Source organism: Copadichromis virginalis, linkage group LG11, assembly GCF_057382275.1.
Source record: "Copadichromis virginalis isolate Kocher_CV1m ecotype Utaka linkage group LG11, C_Virginalis_male_GT1.1, whole genome shotgun sequence".
In the NCBI taxonomy this organism is placed as follows: domain Eukaryota; kingdom Metazoa; phylum Chordata; class Actinopteri; order Cichliformes; family Cichlidae; genus Copadichromis; species Copadichromis virginalis.
In genome coordinates this window covers 33,334,419-33,354,290 of record NC_140628.1, presented here as the reverse complement: position 1 = coordinate 33,354,290, position 19,872 = coordinate 33,334,419, and the positions used below count along the sequence as shown (strand labels likewise).

Below are 19,872 nucleotides of genomic sequence, written 5' to 3'. Positions count from 1 at the left end.
TTTGTAACCCAACACTGCAGTCTGTTGACTTTATTCTGACCTTGTTCAAGATGTTAGCAGGAAAGATATGTGGGTTTTAAAGGCCAACACCAATAGCTGCTCTGAAATCTGATTTATTTTTTATTTTGTCCAAAAACAAGAAAACACACTTACGAAACCAACTCTTCTTTTTAAACGTCCTTTTTGTTTAACGAAAATGCTGTATAACATGCACATTTTAGTACTCAACCAGTTAAAACCCTCTACATCCCAGGCATGTTTACATAAATACATATCCCCCTTTTGTCAGGTCTGTGATGGCAGACTGTGTGGGGAGTGTGGACCCAATTGCAGAGTAAGGAGGACTGCAGTCAAAAATGAAAGTGAGCTTTTTATTTTTGACTGCACAAAATACAACCAAAGCAAAAGGGAGACTAAGATTAAATCAACAAAAACTAAACACAAGGTACCTGGAACAAGAAAACCTGAGACTTGAAACATGACGGATGATGAACATGACGAGGATCTGACGAGGGACAAAGGGACAAACTCACACAATAAAGATACACAAAGGCAAAAGAGAGGGAACGAAACAGAGCTAACTAAAAGTAATTAAGAACCAGAAATCTAAATGATTAAACCAGGAAACTAAGTAATACCAGAAAAGGGCTAAGAAACATAAACCGCTACCATCGTAAGAAAACAAGGCCAAAAGTCCAAAGACATAAACGCAGTAACAGACACAGCACCATGACACCCTTAAAGTTAAATATTATAATTCCGTGTTCATTATTTTGTGAATAAGGAACCAGATTTTTGGAAAATGTTTTATTTTTACATTGAGTCTGATTACATAATATAAGTGTCAACAACAAAGCAGCAGTACATGTTGTGTTGTGAATTTAATCTTAATCTCACTCATGTCATAAAATATACAGTAGTCCAGCGCTAAACATCCAGTACATTCACAACTTTTTACCACAGATATAGAAAGATTTTTAATTAAACCTTGTAACCTTGAACAAATGTCTATACTTCTGGTAACCCCCTGATTTAGTAGTTAATGCTAACCAAAGTAAACATTGGGGGATAAATATTTTTCTTTAACTTGTGAAAAATCAAATCTTTTAAAGCAATTGCTGAACCTTACCTTTCAAGGAGAAAAGTAGTTTGAACTTTGATAAGCGGGTATACCAAAAATGTGTGTACTCACACACAGAGATACACACATTAGCATTTCCACAATGTCACACGCCAAATAAAGTCAGTGATAATGATTCCTCCTCAAGATATAATTTTTCAAGAGAAGCACCAAAAAGTGTTAGTTTGAAGCTGTAGTTTTTGAAGACTTAATAAAAAAAAGTCATAAATGATATATTCATTTATATTCATTTTGCAAGAGATTCATTTCAGTTCCCTCTGCAGTTACATGACGGGGTAGCAGGCATCCAGAGCAATGCCACACTGATCATTCTGGTTGCGTGCCATCCGGATGTATCCCTGATCTCCGAAGGAAGTTCCCCAGCTGGAGAGTACAAAATAATGAATTATCAGATAAATGTAATTAAATGTTTTAAAACTTCACATTTTGTTATTGATGTATTAAATCATTCTTATCTTGTTTTTTTGACGTTTTTATTAAAAAAGAAAACAAAAGAAGATAAAACCAGGTCCAGTGGATGATTAAATGCTTGTTCATATGAATTCTAAAAATGAAATGACTTCAGCAGCTGGTACATTTGTTTTTTCATCTTTGAATAAACATTAACAAAACTGTCTTTCTTCCTACTTTTACATCTAACTCAGTATAGTTTATGTTTAAGTATTAACAAAGGACAGGGATGTCATATGAATGGATGTGTCCATTAGTCGAACCTCAGATACAGGAGGAACAATGCATTTTTTTGTCCTGGTCGTGGAACACTTGACCAGCTCTTGGTCTGCAAAGTCCAATAAGTTGGACTTGTTCCTGGTGGGTGGTGGGCTTTGCCAGGGCAGCCCTTAGTCACCTATTCTGTTCATAATTTTTATGGACAGAATTCCTAGGCGTACCCAAGTGGCAGAGGGCTTTCACTTGGGTGGTCTCAGAATGTCATCTCTGCTTTTCGCAGATGATGTGGTTCTGTTGGCTTCATCGGGTGATGGCCTCCAGCTCGCCTTGGAATGGTTCGCAGCTGAGTGTGAAGCTTTGGGAATGAGAATCAGCACCTCCAAATCTGAGGCAATGGTCCTCAGCCAGGAAAGGGGTGGAGTGCCCACTCCGGGTCAGGGACAAGTTCTTGCCCCAAGTGGAGGAGTTCAAGTACTTGTTCACGACTGATGGGAAAAGGGAGTGGGAGATCGACAGATGGATTGGTGCTGCGGCTGAGTGATGCGGACGCTGTATCGGTCTGTTGTGGTAAAGAGAGAGCTGAGTGTAAAAGCAAAGCTCTCAATTTGCTGGTCAGTCTACGTCCCTACCCTCACCTATGGTCACTAGATGTGGGCAGTGACCGAAAGAACGAGATAAAAGAGGCAGAAATGGGCTTCCTCCGAAGGGTGGCTAGCCTCCCTCTTATAGGATGAGCCGCTGCTCCTCCACAACAAAAGGAGCCAGTCGAGGTGGTTCGGGCATCTGACAAGGACGCTACCTGGGTGCCCCCCTGGGTGAGGTGTTCGGGGCATGTCCCACTGGGAGGAGGCCCTGGGGCAGACCCAGGACACTCTGGAGAGATTATATCTCTCGGCTGGCCTGGGAAAACCTTGGTATGCACGTAACAACACACTCATAGATAACCATGTTGCTGAAAACCTTGGTATTCCCAGGCCAGGTCAGTTTTTGCGTGTTGATGATATGTACTTTTTTAAAAAGCCTGACTTCTCTCTTTCACTTCTTATTTGTCTTCTAGAGTCCTCCAGTATGCACCACATTAGTGAACAGATGGTGGAAGACAATAGAGGCCCTGTCCATGAAATCACTTTGTATATAAAAGCCAGATTCAAGAGAAATCAGTGAAAATGTCTCACCTGTTCTTTATGAGCCAGTAGTCTTGTCCATTCAGAGTGCCGTAGCCCACAGCTAACACAGCGTGATTCACATTCTGAGTGCATGATGGGTCATTATACACTCCTGAAATTATAAGAAGAAATGATCAATCTGATTAAAATTTTCTAAGCAGCCATAAATAATAATTTCCAGGAAAACTGAACTCAAATTTGTCTTCTAAAAAACAAAAAAAAAAACCTCCTTCATCCTCCAAACATTTTAAAACTGTTTTTCCATTTACTTTGCATCTGATGAGGTGTATCTTACCACTCCTATATAAAATAAACGTGGGCCGCCTAGCATCAATTCCCACTGAAATGGGTCCAATGGTAGCAAGACCCTGCTTCAGAGCGTTCTCGTCCCCTTCAGGCAGACACTGGTAACTGGAGCAGTTGGCAGCACGGGTTGCTGGGTTGTAGTGGCACTGATCATCCTGAAGTTAAAGAAAAAAATGTTAAAGGATCTGATGCAGTCAGGAAAGAACTTCATACACATTAAAAAAAATCTAAAAATATTCTTGTTTTACAACATACAGGGCTGCCCTAAGGCAGAATTGGAGAATTGGGAGGGGCACCAACAAATTGAAAATATATTCATTAACTAGGTTTTTGAACTCAGTTAAAATCACTCCTTTAGTCTTGTAGGCTCTCCATTGATTGGACTGCATCTCACTTCTCAAAGGAATAAGTCAGTGGTGTCATAATTTGCACTTCAGGACAAAAATAAACCTAAAGACTGTTGCAAACTACATAGATATTGTCATAATTTCCATGCTTGATTTTTTTGGTAAGGATAGTCACTGAGTATTTCACATTACAAAGTTCTTGTTTTGTTTTTGTTTTTTCGTTTTTTTTTTTTTATTTTCTTTTGGCTAAATTAAAAACATTGCCACCCCCGCGAGGCTGGAACAGTCTGTTGAATCGTCTCAGAACTGGCCTCCTCCACACAAACAACAGCGAACTACATAAAGCCTGGAGGACAAACATGTTGTCCGCTCCGATTAATTTATTGTTGCTCCAAAGAGACGTTAACAGCTGACCACAGACAAGTGTGAGTGTTGCTGTCTACAGCCTGAAGGATCGGACTCAACTTCTTGCTGGTGTTTATACACCCACCTAGGTGTCTCATACAGGGTTTTGTAAAGCTTGTGTTAGAGTCCTATGTTTAAATTTTTGTAAAAGTTTTGTAAAAGTTGGCTTGTTGGAACAGAATATACTGATTTCAAATTATTTAAACTCTGTTATTAATTGAATATAATATAAAGACGGTATAAACTAGGATTATATTAGGATTTTATTAAAAACATAACATTTCTTAATTAAAAGTTACAAATTGTTTTTATTTCTACACACATTTTAAACTAAGACATGTTTTTCTTTATATAATCATAATATAATCCTAGTTTATGTTTATCTTTATGAGCAAAAATAACTTTGCTACTGTCTACTCCATTTTTGTTGTAAATAATGAATTTTGATATTTGACCTTCTGTTAACGAAGAAGGAGATACACTTTATTAATCCCATTGGAAATTAGTCCACTGCATTTAATCATTCACTCAGTGAAGCAACCACCAATACAGTGTCCGGGGAGCGGTGTGTAGAGATGCTGAGGAAAGTACCTTTCTTAGGGGTACTTGCTTCTCATATGTTTAATATTTGTATTAATTATATTTGTCCCTACTAACCTGGAGATGGCTGATTAATGAAAGGAGGGTGACAGGGATTGTGATGAATTACTATTTTAACTGAGATTTTGTTTTTGCCTTGGAATTATCACTTAAATAAGTGCTGAATGTTCTTTTAGCACAGAAGTGTGCACATGAGGTCACACATGCATGTATGTTTACTTACATGTCCTGTATATGGGTATGAAGCATCAGAGTCAATTCCGTGGTTGTCGATGACATATTGGAAAGCTCGGTCTATGTAGCCTCCGTTGCAGCCTTCGTTACCATATTTGCCAGAACAATCCACCAGGTTTTGGGGACTGAGATCCACCAGCTTTCCTGTTGTCTTGGCTAACTGACCTTCCAGGGCCCCTGCAACACTGAAGGCCCAGCAAGCTCCACAAGCACCCTGAATAAAAAAATAAATAAAATGTCATGCTCATATTCTTAAGTCTTCCTCTAAATGTCCACTTTAAGAGCATAGAAGCACTTTTTATAACTCCAATTCCAAAAATATTGGACCGCTGTGTAAAATGTAAATACAAACAGAATGCAATGATTTTCAAATCCAATATTTCATTTATAGTAGAACATAAAAACTATTTCATACTATTTCATGTCAGATATTAGCTCATTCTACATTTCATGTTAGCAAACGTTGTCTCAAAAAATTTAGGCCACTGACAACCAAAGGCTGGGAAGGCTACAAAGAAACAGCTGGAAGAATACTTTTCAAATAATAAGGTTACTGGCAACAGGTCAGTAACATGATTGGGCATTAAAAACATCTTAGAGAGGCAGAGTTTGTCAGAAGTAAAGACTGTCAGGGGTTCACCAATTTTTTTCACCAAAAACTGCTTATATGAACTGTGAAATATTTTTAGAAGAATGTTCCTCAACATAAAATTGTAAAGACTTTGAACATCTCAATATCCTGTTTTCTAACATACATGATTTATTTTATAATCTTATCATATCATATAAAAAATGCAAAAATATAAATAAATAAATATGCACTGCTTTAAAACAGTGATGATTGCTATGTTCTAGTGTGAATACAGTACAGGTTTATGAGATTTGCAAATTATTGCGTTCTGTTTTTGTTTTTTTTTCAACAGTGTTACACCTTTTTTGGGATGTAAAACTATGAAAAAACATAAAAAAAATAACAAACAAAAAAACCCCAGAGAACTTTCAGGGTTCAGTAAACGAGAGGCAGTCATCTTCTTCGTAGTAGTAAAAGTGGATATGGTGAAATTCTTCTCGTGCAAACATGAACTGATTCTTCTCAGCAGCACTAATACACAAACCCTGATATAAATGACCTCTTTTTTTTTTACCTGCATCTTGACACTGGTGACATAACCCTTCTCTCTCCAGTCCACAGTGTCTGGTATGCCAGAACCTGATGCCCCTGCAAAGGGAGATGGCGCCCTCTGGATGCCAGTGGGAGGTTTGAGAGTTGCAAAAGACTGCAGGATCTCTTCTTCTGTCTATGAGGAAGAACACAAATTATGGAATGAGACACAAATATCTGTTACAATCAGCCTTTTCTGTCTGAATGCGGAAATTCCAGTTCATTTAATGGATGTAGGATTATTTTGACAGTTTTTTGATGTCGCTTTCAATTAAATAATAAAAAACACTTGACATTTTTAATTCATGAAAATGCTATATTATTATTTAAGTTTTTGTTGATTTTTGCTACAATCATTTTATATGTTCCCAAAGACTGGGAACATTTTAAAATATTTTTTTCCCTCAAATGAATTATTTGTTGATTGCGGATAACCTCTCCAGGACAATAAGAGCCTTTTTAATATTGATTGAATGGAGAGAGCAGTCAAAAAAGAGAACAGTTTCAGTTTGCTGCTCCTGCTGTTGCATGAGATCATATGTAAACAAATAACTACCATTTCAGATTTTCATGAGCACATATTAAAAAAATGCCCTGATAACACTCTTGACAGTATGCAAAATAAAACCAATGTGTTAAAAAAGGTAAACATGTTTCACTGTCCACTTTATATACAGTAATCTGTGTCTGTCCTTTTCAAATCTGATTCCTCTCAGGAATCACGTTTGTTTCTTTTGGTATAGATGAAGTCAATAAATAAACAGAATGGACTCAGTTCTGTCTGAATGCTCAAAAACATTCTCCAACAAAGACTAAGGTGAAGCAGGTCACTGACCAGACAACGGTTGAGATTCCAGTATGCAGTCTGAGTGCTTTGGTTATTCATTAAGTTAGCTCAGGAATATACTGTAGGGTCTTGACTGGAGAATAGATCCTAGTCAGCCTGATGATTATTTGAGCTAAGAGGAGAAATCACCTCATTACTCCAGTCAAGTCTCAAAGGCCAGAACCAAAACTCTGCAGCTAATCAGGAAAGAAAGGTTAGAAGAGCCAAAGGGTTAAAGGTAAAGCTTGGTGCTTTACCAGTTAATGTTGCTAATTTACATTCTGCAGAAAGTCAAAGCAAAGGTACCATAATTTATTTTTTGAATATTTGATAGTTTTTTTTAAACTCAGTTTAAGTGTTACCACAGCATATTGAAATGTTATGAATGCTAACTGAATAAATTAAGAGACCTGAGATAAAATTAGCAATGTGAAACTATACATGTGTGCTCCAACATATGTTTAATATTAGCCTGCTTGACTTGTATTTGTTTTTGTTAGAGGTATCTAGCCTGCATTAATTGATAAAGCACCCAAAAGACACTAAATACAAAATATGAAGACACTGAAACATGAAAACTGACACGGAACATAAAGACAGAGAAAGGGGAACTCAGAAAACAAAAATAGGGAAACCAGAAACATGAAGTGCCAGTAATCTGTTATCTATTCATAGCTACTCTTTAAGACAGATCAGCTTTAATTCTGTTGACCTTTTCAACATCATTAATACAATCACCATTAATGAATAAAAAATATCATAAGTCAAAAGCATTAATGAAGCAAGAGAGTGTCTCACCAGGTCTCCCATGTGATTCATGCCCAGTTCATAGGTGTGAAGTCCCATTGAGGCCTCCAGGTTGTGCACGGTAATCATCTTCAGGTTATTCTCCCACAGCTTGCGGCGGTGAGCATCCTCCACCTCACATAAAGAAAGAGCAGATGAGGTGAAAATGCCGTATAAGTTAATTATAAGCCTTGTGCAGAGTTTGTACATATATAACACAAAAAAATATTTATTACTACTTTTTGTCACATACATCTTTTTTGTAGCTCTTCCCATGTGTCTTCTTCCACAGCTCCCAGTGTGCGTCCAGTGTGGATTCAAACATGGCTGCTGCCCCGGCACACAGGGAGATGAGCAGCAACAGCAGGCCTGCAAACACACAAACATAGACGATGACACGAGAAGACAGGATGTCACCTGACCTTTGATGAGACTGATGCTCACTAACACACTGAGAAAACAACCTGCCTGGCAGAAAGTTCTGGTTTCCAGTCAGAAACAGACCTTAGTTTCATAAAAACCACACATAGAGACTCTGGCACGACACAGGCCAAAATATTTTCAGTGCTGTTTTACATACTAACAAAAAGAAAACAACAAAAAGATGGAGATAGGCGTTTAGTAACTCTAAAGGGTCAAAAGAGGCCACAATTATTTTTCTAGATACATCCATGGTTATTTTTCCCAAATGAAAAGGCATTTTTTTCCACAATTTTACTGTCTCTAATTCTCAGAATGGGGACAAAACACACTTGTAAATATTGGTTTACGTCACTTGTTATCAGATTGCTGGCAATAAATCTAAACCAAACTGATCTAGGTCACCTCTGCGTCTCAGAAACAGGGCATAAACATATCAGCATGTACTAGAATCAACAAAAAGGTCTCAAAATACAAAAAGGGAGAGTGTTTGGAAAGTTTTCTTACAATGACTAAGATGAAATATACAAAACTGTAGACATTAAAGTGATTCCACTGAAAACTGCTGTTTGAACTCAGAGTTCAAGCATGTTACCAGGCTGTAATTGGTGCTGATGTTGTCTTCAGGGGTTTTATACCAAGGTGGCTCATTGGCCTCATCTACATAGCAAATAGTGATGTGTCATTCGCGAACGAAATTGCTCTTTGAGCCGACTCTTTGAAGTGAACGAGGCAAGGCGTGTTTTTCTTTTCTTTCTCTCACCCTTTCTCTCGCACTGTTTTTCCGCTTCACTCCGCATGCGAGCCTTGTGCTTGCGCTGAGCAGAGGGGGGAGGGGCGGTAGTTAAACTCGCAGTAGCACAGGAACAGAGCGGGAGGGCAAGAGAGCCAAGGACAACAACGTCACATCAGAAAGGTACAGTGATGGGAATAACGGCGCTACAAGTAACGGCGTTACTTTTTTCAGTAACGAGTAATCTAACTAATTACTGTTCCTATCGTTACAACGCCGTTACAGTTACTAACGAGAAAATGCGGTCTGTTACTATTTTTCAACAAACAGACGGTTGAAGCTGTGTTCAGCTTAGCATCTTATATCAGTTGCACGGAAGCAGCTGTAAGTAATCTGGGCGATACAGCTTTAAGCAGCTGCGCGCGCTCCCGCGGACGGTAATCATGATCACTGTCTAGCACAACACCTGGAGCTAAGGGGGCAAAACAATGGCATGCTGCTGTTTGACTGAGGAAGAATAAAGTAGTCGTGGTAAGCCAATCACACGGCCACTTAAAGACAAAGCAACAAGGTGATATATACCAGTTTTTAAATTGTGTTGATAGGCCATGTAAAACCAGAGTCATGATAAACAATATATACGTGTGTTTTTTCCTCAATAGTTTCATCACGTTTACTGTCTAAGGACAGCGCTAGCAAGCATGCTCTGCTTATGAGCAAAAAATAAAAAAACAAAACAAAAAATAGGGGAAGTTTTAGGAGTGACGCGGAGAGAGAGAGATAGATAGAGAGAGAGAGAGAGAGAGAGAGAGAGAGAGAGAGGGAGTTTTGAGATGTGAGAGATTAGTGACGTTTAGCGTGTTTGGGGTGTGTAGTTAATGTGTTGTCTGGTGTAGTTAGTGTGTAGTGTTGTGGATAGTTTTGTGTTGTGTGTCAGAACAATGAGGCGACTGTTTTTTTTTTTGGAATGGCACAAATAATTTGTGTGGCATCTTATTGAATGCAGAACAGCTGATTGTTCTGTAAATAGTTTGAAATGGTTATTTAAAAAAATCAATGTAAAAGGTAAATGGATGCAAATAACTTTGTTGTTTGCAAAACTTGTGCATAGGATTTTAAAATTGACAATTTATATTTCCATTTAAAGTTATGAAATATGATTCATTAAACATGTTTGCGATTGTTAAAAAATATAACTTTTTCTTCTCTGATTTTATGTTCTTTGTCTGATTTTAGATCAATTGTGTTAATACAGTATGTCAAAATGAAAACATAACTGTAAATTCAGACACATGAGGTTGTGCTGAAAAGGATGATACCAAACAAGGTAAAGTAAATCGTTTTTAAAGGTGAAATGTGGAGGGAAAATCAAAAGTAGTTAAAAAATGGCCAATTATACCCTGGACCCCAGAGGGTTATATGTTTTTTTTTTGTTCTTTTGTTTTTTTTAAGTAATGCAATAGTTACTTTTCAAGTATTTAATTACTTTGAGAATATTGTAACTCAGTTACTAACTCAGTTACTTTTTTGAAGAAGTAACTAGTAACTATAATTAATTACTTTTTCAAAGTAACTTGCCCAACACTGGAAAGGTATAGTAACCATCCACAATTTTCAGTTGTGGATGATAAAGGATTCAGAAAGTTTATTCATGCAGACCTATATGACAGAGAATGTGGATCTTTTTGTTTTGCATATTTTAATCTAGATTTAATTGTTTTGTGGTTTGCGGTGTTTTGTGTTGTTTCACTTTAAAGCTGAAAGTTTAAATAGTTAAAAGTTGAAATGTAAATAGTTGTTCTTTTGTATTATATGATTTATTGATTACATTTTATGTGGAGTGAATAAACAAAAGTATATTTACGGTGGCCCCAAAACACGTGCAAACTCAAAACACAACAGAAGTGCTCCAGGATGCTAGGCACAGTGTTGAGCTTTTGTTACCTACACATGCCAAGAAGTACCAATGACTGGATTTGGTGTGCAACAGGTAAATGAACATTTTTTTTAAATTATTTGACTATATATGAGTGCTTGTGTATAAATACACAAACAATACACATATGCTTTCAATTGTGTAATTTAAGTGATCTAGATATCTCTGTTTTGGAAGTTCAGTTAACGCTAGAAATGTGTTTTGGAGTTTGTAAATGCTTCAGAGTTTTTACATGCTTTTTTGAGTTTGTACAAGCTTTGTCTCCAAGGACCACCATTTATATTTATATGTAAATATATAAATAAATAAAAAAAACAACGTTGTTGTTTTTTTAATTACTAATTTCTTTTGTGCATGATTTTATATTGTTGTTGATAATAAATGAATTAAAGCAACAAAACAACCTGAAGAGTCGATTGGGAGCTGAAAGAGCCGGTTTTTTTTTTTTTAGTGAGGCGAGCCGAAAGAGCCGGTTCTCTAAAAAGAGCCGGAATTCTCATCACTAATAGCAAAAGTCACTTTAAAAAAAAACAACTTTTTGCACAGATCACTATGTCTTTAGGGTCACTGTGTTAAGATGAGTCTCAAGTATCACATCCACATATTTAAGGCTGTGCAAGTTTTCAAAATGACTCCACAGTCACAAGACCTGAAGTGAAACTTATGAAAACGCAAAAAGTACAGCGATGAATATGAAGCTCCACCTCTTATACCTGGTACAGTTCTCAACTGGGAAGAGGACCCTCTTCAAACAATACCGGTACATACAATACCCTCAGTGTATAACCTTAATTTAATATGATATATATAATATTTTTTAACGAGAATTTATAACTCATCAGGCTTCTCATACTAATGTATGCGATTTAAAGCAATTTAAGTAAGCCATCTACTCCGTTTGTACTTGGAGTTTTACCCAAAAGTGACTTTGACTGGCTCTTTTTTCCGCTTCGCTTTGTTGTCAGTTTCATAAATACAAATACAAAAACGAAGAATTCCGGTTTTATATTACTTTTAAATTGTTTTACTAAACAAATGCTACAGCGTAGTTGTACAACACAGCCTTCATTTCTATGGTGTAATTACATAAGAATATACTAAACATACACCGAGTGTGTTTGGACAATTTCTTTCTTTCTTTCTTTTTTATTTTTACAATTATTAAACATTATAGAAACACTTTACTTCACTGTCATGACATTATAACAAGGTTACAATATATTTTTTATCGTTGAACACACCTGCAGCCTGAACAAAGAAAAGTCTTTGATTTTTACAACAAAAACGAAAGTAAACTAAATTATGAAGCTTTTTATGGGGCGATGTCCGCCTTTTTGTTTTACCAGCGATTAATATTTCTACTAAAGCTATTAAAGTATTACTGGAAAGTGTTTCACTTGCCTTGATTAGTCGGACTCATCTTTGCTGCGCGGAAATTCAGTCTGACTGCGTTTCCTTGTTGCTATTATTTAAGAACGAAGTGTCACATGTTCTCTCGCAGTTCTTCCTCTTTCGAAAGTAAAAGCTACACCGTTTTCCTCACAGTGCAGGAAAGGAATAGTTGAACGCATAAGATATGAAACAGAAGGTAAACAAAAAACACTTATTCAGAGGTTTTCTCAAAAATTGAACCACACAATTGCACACTTTCGGAAAGTATGACAAGTACACACACTCAGCATTTTATGCACATTAAAAGTGTCTTACTTCCCACATTTAGCATTTTCATTACACTTTATGAGCAATCAAGTTTTTTTTAGTTTTAATTTATTAATTTATTTATCTTTAGTTCAGTGTAGTTGGGTTTATTTCCAGATTGGGGTTTCCTCGTTATTATTTTATGTTTTAGTTTAGCTTCTTATTAGACTGAGAGTTGTGTTTCTGTTTTATATTAGTATGGCAGAGGCAAGATTAAAGTTCAGAATAAACACAACAGAAGCACATCGTTTTGTCAAAGAAGGTATCTCACAGTCATGTTTCATATGCCAGAATTCCTTTCTTGAAATTACAAATTCGACCAAGCTGACAAAGTTATTTCCAACAATATTTCCTTTGAGTTTTCATTTGATCTCAGTGACTAATATTCTAATATTCTATTCTATTCTATTGCCTCAGAATGGCATAAAATCATAATTTTAGCTGTAGCTACCCATATTAACTATGAGACTATCATGTGTGCAAATGACAGTTTTCTCTGAGGGTTAGAAATATGGAAATGGAAAACTTGGAGAATGGAAAATTATATTATGGCAATTTACTTATTAGAATTTTATATTTAATTCATTGAAACTAATCAGAAAGGTCAGGAAGGTCATTAAAAATCTTGGAAGTTAATTCTGCAGTTACAGAAGGTCAAAATAAATATTTGACCTGTCAGCTGTAAATGAAAGATCATGAGGTCAGTACGTTGTCTGCTGTTGGATGAACACAGAACACTGAAAGAGGAACAAACCAAATCATGCATTTCAGTCATGAACATATAAGTTCAAGCAATGGTTTCATGGCACTTCATGCTTTTATAGAGTAATTCAGCACCATATAAATAATAATCATTAATGCAAACTCCTTGTGGTGCCAATTATGGCCGAAAAAATACAAACGTCACTCATTTTCCTACATGAAAATAGTCATGGAGTTAGTGTTGGAGTGATGGTGTTCCTTACTTCAAAAAATATAGAAATATTGCACACTTAGTAGAATAATTAAATTATAAATATAAACACAACAGCCACTTTATATACCTGTTAAACCACTCATTAAAACAATGACTGATTATCAGCCAATCCAATGGCAGCCACTCATTACATTTAGGCACATAGACAGGTCAAAACAACCTGCTGAAGTTCAAAATGTGAAAATATCCATTGATATTATAGGAAGGAAACAGTAACTCAAAAAAATCAGTAATTATAACCAAGGTGTGTAGAAAAGTATTCCAAATCTTTGAATGCACAACATGTCAAGCAGCTGTTATGGCCGGTCTAGGGGTGGGGTGTTCAGAGTAAATGCTTAAGTGTATATTCGTCTTATAGTAGTCTAAGCAAAGCCCATTCCCTAGTCTGTTCACACGATGGGGTAGCTAGCGAGGTTGGTGATGCCGCAGACATTGCCACGGTTATGTGCCATCAAGATGTATCCCTTGTTGCCCCATTCCTCACCCCAGCTGTGAAGAAAAGACAAAAGATGGACTTGGAAATAACGGAGAAAATGAAATATCACCAGGAGTCAAACAGCATTTCAGCTTATCATTTTGACAGATGACATGAAAACAACAACCAACCAACACTTAATTTTAGTGGACATTTGAGCCACCTGATGCCATTCAGACAAGTGACATGCCCCACCTGTTCTTTACAATCCAGTACTTCTTCCCCTTGGTGTTCACTCCATAGCCTACTGCCAGTACGGCATGATTGACGTCATCTTTGTTACAGTTGGGATCGTAGTAAACACCTGGGTTCACAACAGAGAGAGAGAGAGAAAAAAAGAGTGAGCTGCATTAGTGAACAGTGCATAAACTATGTACCTCGCACACTTTTTAATGTTGAATATAACCAGAAAGTTGTTGATGTGTTATGTTTAATTGTTTTACTAGCTTATACAGACCATTATAACTAAATTTTACTGCTGCCTAATTTAAAGTTTATTGCTCAAAATGAAGGTGTGAACTCCATGTTTAGTTTATTTAATTCATATTTAATTAAGAAACCCTGACTAAACAGGCCCTTAAATTCTAGGATTTTATTCCACACACTTTCCTTCCCTCATATGAAGTAGGTGCAGGTAACAATTTCATTTGACCAGACATATGAGAAGTTCACTGACCATGCTTGTAGAACTGGAAGCTGCTCTGTTGTGCATCGATGTCCACAGACACTGGACCAACTTTGTAGAGTGCAACAGCCAGTGCGCGCTCATTACCCACTGGGATCTCCTTGTAGCCTTTGCACTGGGCTGCCATGCCTGATGCATTGTAGCGGCAGGTCTGATCCTGCAGGCAAGACAAAGGAGGAGAAAATGCTAAAAGCGTTTGTTGCCGATTTTAAAAGTGTCAATTCTTGATATTTAAGATGCTACTTTTCATGTCCTTACCTCACAGTATAATCATATTTAGGTAGAATATCGAATTTTAATCCAATGGTTATTACTGATTAACCGACAATAAAAGAAAGTTAATAATTGCTGTATAAAATCAATAGTCAAAATACTTGCTATGCAAGGTTTTAGTACCTTGTGACTCTTCTGTCACATGTTATATCACATGATGTGTTTGGTGCAATTCCAACTAGCCAAACAATAGAGAGACGGCAGATTTTTATCATTACCGAGCAGATGTACTTCCTTCTCATATTACCAAATGACTAAAGAGGAAACTATGCTCACTCTGTGGGAGAGTTTCCACTTCATCATTTCTGCTGAATCACCTCCCTCTGGTAAGATGTTTGCAGCTACTTTACTGTCAAAATGAAATATTTTCTTCCTCGTTGCGTGTTGTTGGTGAAGCGTGTGAAGGGGACAAACGTGACACCCTCACAGCCAAGTGAGAACCTCTTCACCATCTATGCATCTGCAGCTAACAGCTGATTACTGGGTATTATTTATAACAACTAGGTTAAAAGACTTTTTGTGCAAAGCTTCTTTGTAAGAGTGCCTTACCAGAACAACTTCGAGCTTATCTTAAGTACTGGAAGAGGTGGGGCAATCACTCATTTAAAAAACAACAAACACCAACTAAATTATACTTGTTTATTACTTTAAAACCCCCCGCTTGACTGCTTTGGACCATCTTGCTTTTATGTGTTCAAGCACCCAGTGATATTAAAATATAAGTGCTTAGTTTATAGAGGATGTGGCACTCACTACATGAAACGAACTCAAGTGAAAGGCTCAGATTAATAAGCTACTTCAAGTTTAGTTGTGTGTTTGGCAGAGTGGGTTGCTCACCTGTCCAACATATGGGTAGGCCGCTTCAGAGTCAATACCTCCATTTTCATTCACATACTGGAAGGCATTGGTCATGTAGCCTCCTCCACAGCCGTCGTTCTCTGTAACACAGTCCACCAGGTTCTGAGGACTGAGGTCAACGAGCTGCCCGGTCTGCTTGGCCAACTGCCCCTCAAGGGCCCCGGCAGAGCTAAAGGCCCAGCAGGAGCCACAGGAGCCCTGTCAGGGGTCAAAGAAAGACTGGTGAGTAAGAGGTTTAGTTTGATATGTACATACCACTGTGACTGGACTGTTGCTGACAACAGTAAGAGGAAACTAAGCCGACATGGAAGCTATAATCAGCAGAAATGTAAGAAACCCAGACCAGACCAGAGTTGGTAGGAAACAGGAATAAATGTGCACATTGTAAGGAAATAAATACCCAGCTGTTCTGATAGGCATTATTGTTTAAGCAAACCATTTGCAGAGAGCCTGTTTTTTTCATCAAGATTTATCATATTAAAGAGAATCAAGTTAAACAGATTAAATCAACATCACAGCAAATGCTGTGTCTTCTCCTGTCTGTCCACCGGGAGGCAGACTGTGACCACATTGACAATGAAAGAAAGCCATTTCTGTTTGCTGATCGAAATTCTGTAACTGCTGTGAATTTGGGTTGTAAATAGAATCAGCTGCTGGGCAGTTTGTGGTGTTCAGTAATGTTGAAACAGTGTTAATGACACACAGTGAGAAATGGGCTTTTTTACAGGTCTGGACTGACACATCCAGCGCTAATGAATCACTGACACCGCCATCGTGTTTGGCTTTCACCCAGGAAATAGGGACTTGCTGTAATATAGATGAACGTTTATGTTGAATTTAAATGAAAAGGTTATTCTTGTTAACATGTGTTGGGTGTAACTAATGCTTCTGTGCCTGAAAAGGAACAGATCCCTTTCCCTGCATGTTATGAACAACCTCCCTGGAGGAGTGCATGATGTAATAAACTAGATTAATGCTTATAGCTCTGAAACACTTACATGTAAACATACATTTGGTTTTAAAGTGTGTCTCATTCCCTAATCAGACGAACATTTATTAGCTTATTATTTTCTTTTTTTGGCCTTCATTTTGAAATATCTGAGTCTTCACACCTCTAATGCTCCACGTCAGTCTGCTGCTTAGAGATGCCCCAATTAAAAACTTTGTAAATCTTAAATCAGATCGCTGAATGTTGTTTGTGGCTTTGAGCTCTGCGATAACAGAAATTTGCCTGAACTGAAGAAAACATCAGAAACAGAATTCAGTCATCATAAAAGGAGCTCAGGATGAAGCAGCAGAGCTGTTACTATGCAGAGACTGCAACCAGTCTGCTGCATAATTCATGAACCAAAGGAACCAAAGCAAGAGCTAAAAAAAAGAAAAAAAAATCCTGTTTATGGCTGTGTGTTCAAATACATCCGCCAGGGGGAGACAACGTAACACACAAGCCCTCAAAGAATGTATGTTTTACTAATTTATATTATCTGGCCTGTGAATGGCCTGTATTTGTATAGCGCTTTACTAGTTCCTAAGGACCCTAAAGCGCTTTACACATTCAGTCATCCAAACTGTTGAAATACATTCATACAAATATAGTCACCAATTCCACCAGATGAATGTTGTTTACATAAATGTTTTTTTTAATTTGCTCTTAACAACCAATTACATCTAATAATGAAGGCCTTTGTTACCAAGTCAATTAACCATGAGAACAGCCTGTTACTTTTAGTGTTGATCTGAGCATTAAGTGGGACTGGTTACGTCTTTAAATGTTTAAATAAATGCTGCAAAGATTCAAGCTTTTTTCCAAGTTTTTCTGAATCTTTTTTTTTGAGTTTACAGTAAAAAAAAAAAAAAAATCTTCACAAATTGTGAAGTCAGTCTTTTCAATTTTACACAGTTGGTTGGATGTTACACTCTGGAAATGGAAGGAAGGTGAGTGTTATTAACCATGTGGTCCACGGACATGCTGCACCTCCACCTCCATGACAATTTTAAGCTGACATAGCAAAAAGCTGCAGCCACGCTGAGTCTCTATTTCAGCCCACACTGAAAGTTCGGACTTCAAAGTTTTTAAATTTTAATTACAGGCCAGTAAATCCAGAGTTATGATAATATATATAAGCCATGCTTTTTCTAAATACTGTCGTCACGTTTTTGTGTGTGTGTTTTAAGCGTTTTCTAAGGACAGCGTGAAAACAGTAAAGAAAGGAAAAAAAGCCACCTCTTTCCTATCGGTAGAAAAATGTACCATGTGGACGAATTAAAAAAAAGTCAACATGTGGGATTTGGTTGTTTAGGAAGAGGGAAAAGTTTTGGGAGTGACAGTGACAGTAATGGCAGCGAGACAGAGCGAGTGAGAGAGAGAGCGAGAGAGAGAGTTTTTAGATGTGGGAGATTTGTGACGTGTGGAGTGTATACTTAGTGTGTTGTGTTGACTTGTGTAGCTGTTCTGTTGTGTAGTCGTTTTGTTTTGTGTGTCAGTGAGGGGACTAATGAATGTCACAAAGGCACATTTGAAAGGTAAACACTGTCACTAAGTAGAAAACCAGCGGAGTGATACACCTCCTGTTGTCAGGCCTGCAGGTTTATCCCTGTGCCGTTCTCCTCTGTCTTTTGGTGGACAAACTTTTTTTTTACTGGCACACATCATTTGTGGGGCATCTTATTGCGAAACCTGATTGTTCTCTCATTTTAGTTTTAGTAATATTTTTAAATGGTTGTAGAAAATGAAAAAACAAAACAAACAGCAGGTGTATTGTCTGCATTTTTAGATAAATAGTTGTATATGTTTAGAAAATGTACATTTTATATTTGCATTTCAAGTTATAAAAATTTACTCAAAATGTCTGGTTTTTTTTTACAGTAAAAAATACTACTAGGATTTTAAGTTCTTTGTGTGATTTCAGATCAGTAATAGTACTATTAATAGTAATTGTAGTACAAATGCAGTATGTCAGTGAAAAAAACAACAAAATTCAGTTGAGCTGAAAAGAATGATACCAAACAAGGCAAGGGGAAAAAAATAAAATGAAACAAATGTAAACTCAAAAGGAGTCAAAAATGGCCGGTTGTATTTCAGGCCTCAGTGGGTTAATCCAACAAATGATGAAAAATTAGGTTTAAATTTTTGTTCATGACAGTGCATTTCTGACATTTTGTGTAATTTAAGCATCTAACAATGTGATTGTTTTCTAACAAAAAACAGTGTGAAACTTAAATTAGACTTGTGTTTGTAAATGAACCGCTCCATGTTGTGTAGCTTTCTGGATTGGGCTACATATTATTTAATATACAGGCTATACAGTACATAACATCAAAACTCACATGTTTTATGTAACTAAAGTGTGTAATTATGTGGGCTACAGACAATAATTAAGTTATAGACTATATTTATACGAAAAACGTGTATACTTAGTGCATTTGAATCATTTTAACCATATGTAACCACCTGCATATGTGGGGGGTTGATTTCTTTGCCACCCTAAGAAAATTTCTCTAGATCCGCCCCTGCTCACGGGCACACGGGGAATAAACTCAAAAAGCACAGCTTTATTGCTGGAAAACAGATCACAAATAATACAATATTAAACTGGGAAAATCTAAATGTAAGGTACACCAGGAAACACAAGGAGAACCACACACAGCATATGAGAGATCTCAACACTAACACAGAGAAACACAGGGCTTAAATACACTGGGAAATAACGAGGGGAATGAGACACAGAAGGGGAGCACAGCTGAGAGAAATTGGACATAACCAGACCCAAAGGAAGCGAAACTCAGTACATTCACGTAGGACACAGACCTTCAAAGTAAAACAGGAAATGTAACAGACACAGACTTGACTAGGGGAGACAGCACTAAGAAACACAGAAAACAACAACAAGGAGACATGGAGGGCAGCTACTAAATACTTAGAAAACTAAAGAGAATACAAGAAAGCCAAACTAAGACACTAGACTAAAGAATAAACTGGGGCAACAAAGAGAAGTAAGATAAAAATACAAAAATTTAGAGACACAAGAAACTCAAAACACTGGGTCACCGACCCAGCACCGTGACAAACAGGGGAACTGTTGTGTCCCTCCCACCTGTTCTTTTCAAAATGTTTAGTGTAGCTGAAATACTGTTCAATCCCACTGTTGTAAGTAGAAATTAATAAGATCCATACAA

At 37.1% G+C, this 19,872-nt stretch overlaps 2 protein-coding genes across 2 annotated transcripts in view; both read right to left on the bottom strand.

The window, feature by feature from the left end:
- Positions 1–357: 357 nt before the first annotated feature.
- LOC146699154 (cathepsin S-like) lies at positions 358–12,237 on the bottom strand. The gene is made up of 8 exons (XM_085472118.1): positions 12,133–12,237; positions 7,896–8,011; positions 7,655–7,777; positions 6,014–6,166; positions 4,858–5,082; positions 3,272–3,437; positions 2,986–3,088; positions 358–1,504 (listed from the first exon to the last, which is right to left on the bottom strand). The coding sequence occupies exons 1-8, from the start codon at positions 12,149–12,151 to the stop codon at positions 1,405–1,407; spliced, it is 1,005 nt and encodes a 334-aa protein (XP_085328244.1). The 5' UTR covers positions 12,152–12,237; the 3' UTR covers positions 358–1,404.
- A 1,542-nt stretch (positions 12,238–13,779) lies between these two features.
- Positions 13,780–19,872, bottom strand: part of ctsk (cathepsin K) — a 33,205-nt gene continuing 27,112 nt past the window's right edge. The window contains exons 5-8 of the mRNA XM_085472110.1: positions 15,676–15,894; positions 14,557–14,722; positions 14,076–14,184; positions 13,780–13,894 (exon numbers count right to left, since the gene is read on the bottom strand). Coding sequence (XP_085328236.1) covers positions 13,795–13,894; positions 14,076–14,184; positions 14,557–14,722; positions 15,676–15,894 — 594 coding nt within the window. The 3' untranslated portion in view covers positions 13,780–13,794. The remainder of the gene's footprint in view (positions 13,895–14,075; positions 14,185–14,556; positions 14,723–15,675; positions 15,895–19,872) is intronic.

What these genes read in the sequence shown, in the direction of transcription:
- LOC146699154 (XM_085472118.1), bottom strand. An exon ending in GGAAGAGCTACAAAAAAGAT is followed by an intron (nt 7,778 to 7,895) that starts GTATGTGACAAA and finishes TCTTTATGTGAG; the next exon opens with GTGGAGGATGCTCACCGCCG. An exon ending in TCACCAGTGTCAAGATGCAG is followed by an intron (nt 5,083 to 6,013) that starts GTAAAAAAAAAA and finishes TTTTTTATTCAG; the next exon opens with GGTGCTTGTGGAGCTTGCTG.